Raw genomic sequence first — 8430 nt, 5'->3', positions numbered from 1 at the left:
TTTTACAAAACCTTAAAATGTAGTAGCAAACAAAAAGACACACTATAGACATTTTTCTTCTTCACTTGTACAGTTTCCTTTTAGTACATGAACCACATTTCTTCAACAGCCAGGAAAGAGAATATTATTCTGCTCGAATCACTCTTATTCAGACAGGTGTCAGACCTAGAGAAAAGGGGCTGCACATTTATACCAAGAGAGGAAGGCTGTCCTTTGTTACATGTTTCTACAGCAACCAGCCCGCAGAATAAGAGGAACCTTCTCGTCTTTTGCCAAGGGTTTTGTGTGCACTCTGCTGTGAACTGCCTTCACTTCAAAGCACAGGCTGTGCACAGGACTGGAATGGCCAAGCATGCCACCGGGATTCCCACAACAGCTTCAAGCAAGAGCCCAGTGCCTTCCCTCCAGAGCCTGAAGCCCACCCCAACTCCAGCTTCCTCCAGCCTACCCACAGGAGTTAATAGAAAGGGCAGGAAAGTAGACCTTGGAAACCACTGCAGAAGCTTATTTGTTTTTTGGAAGCCACATAGTGCCACAGAGCAGATTTGTGACGTAAACTGAGTAGCAAGTTGCAGAGAGGCTTCGCACCTGAATTCTCATCAGTTTGACAGGGAGAACAGGTCTCTAATCTGGATGCCCTGATTGAAGGGAGGGGCCCTGGATCCTCACTTCCCCATGCTTTGCACCACCAGTAGCACCTGGGAGAAGACATGCAAAACACAGCTGTCCAACATGAGAGCTTGTTTGGTGCCCACAACCCCTGAGATGCAAAGCACCAGTGGCTCAAGCCGGCAGCAGGGCATCCTGTGCATGCAAAGGGATGTGGAGAGGAGATCTATCCTACCTAAGATGTTTTTCTATTGCTCAAAGCCACCTAGTAGAAAGGAGCTGATGTGGGGCAGAGGGAATGCTGTGGGTTTAAACACTTTGTTAATCTAGCATTTCAATAAATCAGTTAAACTAGAATAACTGTAACTGTTTGCACCTAGCTGGGCTTTATCCTTAAAATAAGCTGCTAATGTCTTTGCTAATCAACGTTGTCTGAGTATTCACAGAACTCCAAGTATTCTATTTCTGAAATGTAAAGGTCTATTCCAAACAGCAAGTCAAATATAAGGCAGCACAGAGAAATTTCCAGTGACCAGTGTAAATACTTTCAGTTGACAGTTTTCACAACTACAGCTACACCACAGCCACACAGAAAGGCAAGCATCACCAATGTGACTATTTTTCTTTTGCATGCACGCATGCAGCTGTTTACTTATACTGCAGCACACACCAACCATGTTACTGAATGTGCCAGTCAAATTGGGCTCCAGAAACATTTAGGGAAAAACACAATACAATACATGCTTTGTAATAGAATCCGGCAAAGAAAGCACCTGTGAAAAATAAGCTTCTGAAATCCAGAAAGAAAAGAGTAGCTTCATATCTGTCTCAAGACCAGACGGATAAGAAACAAATTTCTTTAAAAAATTAAAAGATTGGGTTCTCAGGGCTGTATCAGACACTCTGAGCAACCAAGCGTTTATATACATACCTGGCAATGGAAGAGAAAAGGCAGAACAGTCTCAGTGTTATTTTTAGGACTAGGAGCTTTGAAATTCATTTTCTATCCCCATGAGAATTTGCTAGAGCACTTGGGTCTTTGATTCTTGCCCGCTTAGATGATCATCTGAAATCCAGATGGATGAGGCAATCCGGTCAGTGCAAAATTGCTGCTCTTGCATTTAAGACTTCATCTCTAACATATCTTGAGGTTTTTTGCTTTTATTCCTGAATCAGCCGCACTCCACTCACTAGGGTCAATGTGGCTGAATTGTAGGTATCCCCTTCTCCAATCCAATAAATAAATAAATAACTTTGGACAATGACTTCATCTGGGCTTGGTATCCAGAAGCTATTCCACAGTATTTGCATTGCAATCAGGGAGCTGCACAAAGAGAGAGCTGCACATGGTTTTGGCTATTTCCAGATAAGAAATTGAAAGGCATGACCAGCAAATGAAATGTAGCAAGGACACCATCTACAAGATGCACCACATGCAACCTGGGGAGTTGGTGGCCTGAGAAAGTGACTTCCATGGCTTCTCCCTTTAGTAAGTGTGTAATTTAAGATTTTCCTTTTTAATCCTTCCGTTTCTGACCGAGAAGCCACCCCCTCCCTCCCACCATTACCCAACAGTTTTCTTTCTTTGTGCAGCAGAGCAAGTCAGCAATCACAAAATGTGCAAAACATACAACAATTCACACAAGCCCTTACAACATGAAGACAATTGCAGGCATTGTTTCAGCATGCAAGCACAGAACAATAAATAACTGTATCTACAACAAGTAACGTAACAAGAATAGGACAGTCTAGGTTACTTATAAATACAGGGAGGAAAGGGAACAAGAAGCATTTGGGGGTGCCACTTTTGCTCCCCACTGTTGCAAGAAGATTTTGCCACTGTGCTCTTCCTCCTCCAGCAGGAGGTCATTCACTGCAGGTCCAGATGCTGTAGGCACTGCCCACAGACAAACACCTCTGGCATGCAGAGTTCTTCAGAAGCACAGCTCCCTTCACCCTGCTGCTTCTGACCCAGCCTGCTACCCTGCAGCTGGCACTGACACTTCAAGTCATCACAAAGATTAGTGACAACCATTTCAAATTTCTCATACAAACAGCAGAGTCCACAAAAATTGAGAGCTGTGTGCTGCATTGCTCAGAGAAGTCTTGTCTGTTCTTTCTCTCTTTTGAAGGACTGATTAATATCGGCATTAATCCACAATTAATAGCACAAGGACTAGATAATAGGTTCATTCATTTGTATTTAAACCATGTGCTGAAGTCCAGAAGACAGTTTTTTCCTCCCATTCCTTCATCTCTGGTTTAGATAATTTACAAGGTGCGGATGATTTTCTTCAAATGTAAGAGATGCTGAATGATTTTTCTTCATTAAAACCACTTATCCAGATCCAAGGTTCCAATTCTCTTCTCCAAACAGTGGAATAAACTAAAAGCATGGGAAGAAAAAAAAATAAAATAAAGAAGGAGAGAGAGAAAAGGCTTAAAAAGCTTTGCAGAGACAAGGTACCATAAGATTTTCGTTAGATGTCAAAGAAAATCTAACAGCTAGGCTTAGGACACAATCCAGTTGATGCACTTTCCCACCCCCTGCCACCTTACAGTTTCAACTACTGATAAATAAACCAGCCATGAACATAATTACTAAGGGTCAGATTTGTCTTGCTAGCCCTGCTCAATAAACCATTCCACTCAGCCACAGAAAGGGGTCAGCTAAATTTTCAGTTATAAATCCAATCATTTGAAAGCTCAAACTGGCCCAACACAGCTTAACATGATGGGCTCTGCATTCTGCATACCTTAACCATTTCTCTGTTCCCCTGCATGCCCATGGATTTCTTTTAAGCAAAGTTTGTGCAACTTCTCTCCCACAGAAGCCCAACTGAACAGTTCCTTCTGTCCCTGGCTCGCAGCAAACCTGGCAGGAGTAATGCAAACAGGGAGGTGAAGGCGTTTCACCCCAATGCTTCCATTCACTATGAAGAACTCTCAATTGAATTTATTCATGGTATAGAAAAGGACATATTAATCCCCTTACTTAAAACATCTCTGCTATTCATTAGAGCAGAAACCTGCTTCATTCCTTTTTACACAGCAGTGCACCATGCATCAATAATTCCATCCTGGAGTCTTTTATAAAAACTGATTATTCAATGAAAAATTCAGCCTTTGGATCCTGAGATTGTGCTCTCTATTTTCACTTTGAAGCTGCATTAAAATGCTAACTCCCAGACCATCATCAGCTTGTTAGTAGTCATTTCTGACAGCACTGCTAGCATTTTCAGAGTCAAACCCAAATCATTACAATGCCAAAGAGCTGCAGTGAACTCAGTTCGCTTGAAGGTAACACGTATTTCTCAAGCTGTAACATCTAAGTACAACAGGGGGACGCACTGGAAACGCAATAGCCCATATAACAGCCCAAAGAATCGTGCCTTTTTTGCAACTGTGGGCTTCAAACAGGCTATCTTCATTACATCCAAAAAAGCTTCTGCTCTTTGTGTTGATTAGTGTTTTCTAGACATTCCTTGGGGCAGCACGTCATTCTTCCCACTGAAGAACACACAAATTAGCTCTGAAGCCAAAACAATCTTCCCCGTTACAGGATGAACTTCAAAAAAAAGTATATAAATGATTCAAAACCAGAGAGAAAAAAAATATATATTTCCAACTTACTCAAAAGCCCCAAGTTAGAGGAAGGGGACAAAGCAGCCTAAAGTCTTCCTAAAAGCTGTCAGACTGGGGCCACACAGCGCCATGAAAACAGAGGGTAATCAGAAGTAATTTCCTTTTTGTCCCTCCCACCCACGGACAAAGCAGCAGGAGTCAATGGGGAAAAAAACGCACTTGCTGGATAAGCACACAAAAATCAGAGACTTTCAGTCTGTGGCTGTGTTCATCCAGTTATCTTGTTTGTCAGTGCAGCTAAAGTAATGGTTTTAACAAGATACTGCAAAGCAAATGAAAGCTTTTGCACCTCTATATTCTGAGGATGACCTTTCAAAATAAAACATGCTGTCTCAGGTGCTGCAAAAGTTAGAACAATTAAGTCAGTCTCAGAAGAATGTCAATATTTTTCTTGGCACAGACCTCAGTCCGGGCATTCAATACTACTGTTCTGGTAACAGTGAGAAGCGCTGAAAGTGAGTAATAATAGAAATTGACCAAAGATGTAAAGATGTTTCACCAGTGAGGGGGAATGCCATTTTGCAGAAACGAAGCTTCCCTCCTGCTCTCCATCAGGGTCCCAAACAGCAGGACCCTGGGAGTTTTCAAACACAATGTTCTTTCTATCTTCTGGAGAACCCACCTTAGTCTGGACTTCTGGGGAACTAAGACACAAATGCGAAGCTCATGTCATTACTTCAGCTGCATTTATTTCCCTGGTTCCTTCCAGCCTTCCTGCCTTCATTGTTACATTACACACACAGTTCAAATCCAAAAAAGAAGTTGCCACTCCTGGAGCACAGATTTTTTAGGATTAAGCAAACCACTATGTTCCTTCAGCTGGCTGGTGGTAATGGCGATTCTGTCCTGATGTCTCAGGCGGGGAAAGAGCAAAACAGAACTAATGGGAGTCTGCCAGATTTGTTGCAAAACAGACAGAGTGACAGTTCTGGAAAATGTCAGCAACTTGCTTTATGTGATGTAACTCTTGGAAAGATAAAAACTAGGGAAAGCTAGAAATGGTTGAAACAATAGTAGTCTAGAACAACAACAACAACAACAACAAAAACAGTTTGGGGAAATATTGGCAATGTATATCTACCCAGATTTTATTTTTTAATGAATGTTTTCTCCCCTCCTTCTAAAAACTGGAAGGTCACAACATCCCAACAGGGAGGCCAGACTAAGACTTGCTTGGAAGAAGATACAATGCTGAAGTTGCATCTGTAAGAGCTTGTCCCATTATGTGTAATTACATTGTATTGGAACACTAAGGGCTATAGACAGGTAATTATTTCAGCCAGCAATATTAATTATATGTCTTCCTAACACTGTATGCTGTCCAACATATATGTCTGTAACTATTTAGAAAAAAAAAAAATCTGTATTTCAAAGTGTGTTATTGGGAGAAAATCAACCTTAGTCCAGGTAGGTGCAGCCTTCCTGTCTAGGTGAGACTGCAAATTTCATGTGAAATCCTTGTAAAACACTTCTCACAGACATAAGACATCAAGTTTCCCAAAAGAGGAAAGCAGGCAGCCTGCCTGGAAGTGCAACTGAATTAATGCTTCAGATCAGAATTCACAGCCCTACTACTAGATGTACATAGTGACCCATACAGTCAGGAGAACAGCTCCGATCTTTTGTTTAGCATGCTCTTAGCATATAAAAGCAGAGCAGGATTCAGTTTCAAAAATATCATCTGCATAGCCCCACGAGGATAGGGCCCAGAAAAATAATATTTTCCAACACGTAAATCATGCAGCAAGAGGTCCTGTGAGGAGAACTGGACGCAGGGAGCATGGCAAACCACCTGAAGCACCTGCTTTGTCACAGTTTGGTTTCTGGCCAGTCGCACATACCTTATTGCTCCGGCTGCACCACTGGACTGCACATACTTACCCCCCCAGAGCGGAGATTGGAACCTGTGTGAAAAGCATTTTAATGGTGGAATTCAAAGGTGCTGTTTCTTACCTGATATTTTCTAATTGCAACACACACAATTACGAGGGGAGGTGCTTCCATGTGCTGACAAATGCTGTGGGAATCAGCGAGTATGGCACAGTTGTTATGCTGTTCCATACGTCCAAAGTGGGATCGTAGCAGTCCAACGTTTTGCATCTCTGAATGCCAAAGTAGCCTCCAACAACATACAGCTTGTTTCCAGATGCCACTGCGTGGCAGCTCATCCGCTTGGCTGTCACATCTCCCACCTTAGTCCACTGGTATGTCTCACTGTTGAATTTGTAAGCAGAGCACGCAGAGAATTCCGTATCTCCACCCATAATAAAAATCTGGTTACCCAGGACAGCTGCAGCAGTGTAGCGCCAAGGCTGGGGGCAGGTTGCTGGTACCGTCCATCTGTTCTCACACTGATCGTAGCACTGAACTTTGGGCAGCTTGTCGTGGCTGACACTGGTCCCTCCGAAAGCAAACAGCTTCAGCTTTGCGCTGACCACAGCTGCATTGCTTACTCCCTCTCGCAGCGGGGCAACCATGGTCCATTTGTTGGTCACAGGATCGTATTGTTCTACTTGCTTTAAGGATACTGAAGGGGAAGCTGGGAGGCATCCAGTTGCTGCAGTGTGTCCTCCTACCACATACAGACAGTGCTTCAGCTCAGCAGAGCCATGGCCAAAGCGAGCCACCAGCATGGGAGCAGCCTTTGACCACTCCTCATGAAGGGTGTCATACACCCACACATCTTTGGAGACTCCGTTTTCTGACCCTCGTCCCCCAGTGATATACACTTTGCAGCCTATGGCACAAGCACTGAACTCTTTCCGCGGACTCGGTATGTCAGCCTTCGGAATGATCTCCTTTGCCTTTTGGTCCACCAGGTACAGCTTGTCACACATGAAAGTCTGGCCACCTAGAAGAAAAAGTGAATGGCCGGTTTTGCGGGGTCTGGCACACAAACTAGTGACCACTCCATCATTCTGTAGGATCTTTAACTTGCATCGTATCGATTCTTCTACTATCTCTTTGCTTTTCCTTTGCTTGGTGATAAGTTCTTCCATTGCCACGTTCTCCATCAGGTATATGGCTGGCAAGAGGGCCAGTCTCACTGTCTGAAGTAGCTCAGGCAGGTAACAGTGACGCTTACTCAAGTCATAGTTGACCCAGTTCATAGCTGATTCATACACGAGCCTTTCATCTTCGGTTTCTAATTCTTCACTGGAAAGGAGCTGCACTACCATGTCTTTCGGCAGCTGGAGGAAGTCTTCACTTTTACTGATACTCTGGAAGTTGCTAAGGCACATCCTCCAAGAGAGCTCATAAAGCTTGGTGCACTGGTGAGCATCTGACAGCAGCAGCATGCCAAGACAGTTGGTAGGATGAAGGTTTTTCTCCAGAAACTCTGCACAAGCATCCCTGATGTCCTGGAACTCCAGCATGTCACCAGCCTCCAGCAGCGACTCTGCATTCTCCTCATTGATGATAACCCTGGAGGAATATGCATAGTCCAGAAGCAGCTCCAAGACTTCTGGGTGAATGGAGTTATGGAAGTTGACTTCGCTGTCCTGGCTCTCTTTCAGTCCTCCACTGAACATTGCTTCAAAATAGCGGCTGCAGGCAGCCAGGACAGCTCTGTGGCAGGGGAATGACCTGTTCCCAGCATGGAGAAGAACATCTGTAAAGAGACGCTGCTGACGCAGAAGATTCAAGTGAGTCAGGACACTATCAGCATAGGATGACTTGTGGAATAAGTATATGTTTATGGAGCCAGTACTGGCCCTAGATTTGCGATTTTCATGCATGCTGACTGACATTTTCTTCCACACCTACAAACAGAGAGAAAAAAATTAATGAGATTAATGAGAGTTTAACTCATTTTCTTTTCACGTAACAAGAAGTATATCTATTACTCAGTATAAGATGAGGGGAAAAAAAACGACAACTTAATTTGTAGATGACTGGACAGAGAATTGCGTGTACCTCTGGAATGTGTTTATTTTTTATAAGATGAGTTTCATAAATTACATACTCTAAATTTGTTGCCCAAGAGCAGGTTTATCTTGGGAAACCTGATTTCCAACTTCCACAGCAATACAGTAGGCAAGTAAGTCGTAGGAGAAAGAAAAGGAACCAGGGCTGATTTTCTCACCCTTCCCCAATCCAGACCAGCTGATTCATTACATATGTACATATGCACATGCTTGAAACATTCTCCTGTACTGAATCATAGCAGGAAGA

At 43.3% G+C, this 8430-nt stretch overlaps 1 protein-coding gene across 1 annotated transcript; it reads right to left on the bottom strand.

The window, feature by feature from the left end:
* Positions 1 to 6: 6 nt before the first annotated feature.
* Positions 7 to 8042, bottom strand: ENC1 (ectodermal-neural cortex 1). The gene is made up of 2 exons (XM_010727832.2): positions 6208 to 8042; positions 7 to 2995 (listed from the first exon to the last, which is right to left on the bottom strand). The coding sequence occupies exon 1, from the start codon at positions 8004 to 8006 to the stop codon at positions 6237 to 6239; it is 1770 nt and encodes a 589-aa protein (XP_010726134.1). The 5' UTR covers positions 8007 to 8042; the 3' UTR covers positions 7 to 2995; positions 6208 to 6236.
* Positions 8043 to 8430: the final 388 nt, after the last annotated feature.

Source organism: Meleagris gallopavo, unplaced genomic scaffold (assembly GCF_000146605.3).
Source record: "Meleagris gallopavo isolate NT-WF06-2002-E0010 breed Aviagen turkey brand Nicholas breeding stock unplaced genomic scaffold, Turkey_5.1 ChrUn_random_7180001948711, whole genome shotgun sequence".
In the NCBI taxonomy this organism is placed as follows: domain Eukaryota; kingdom Metazoa; phylum Chordata; class Aves; order Galliformes; family Phasianidae; genus Meleagris; species Meleagris gallopavo.
Note: the sequence above shows the minus strand (reverse complement) of the source record. Positions and strands in the feature narration are given on the sequence as shown.

Bases quoted from the DNA above. Each gene is read 5' to 3' on its own strand.
- ENC1 (XM_010727832.2), bottom strand. From the start codon at position 8,006: ATGTCAGTCAGCATGCATGAAAATCGCAAATCTAGGGCCAGTACTGGC.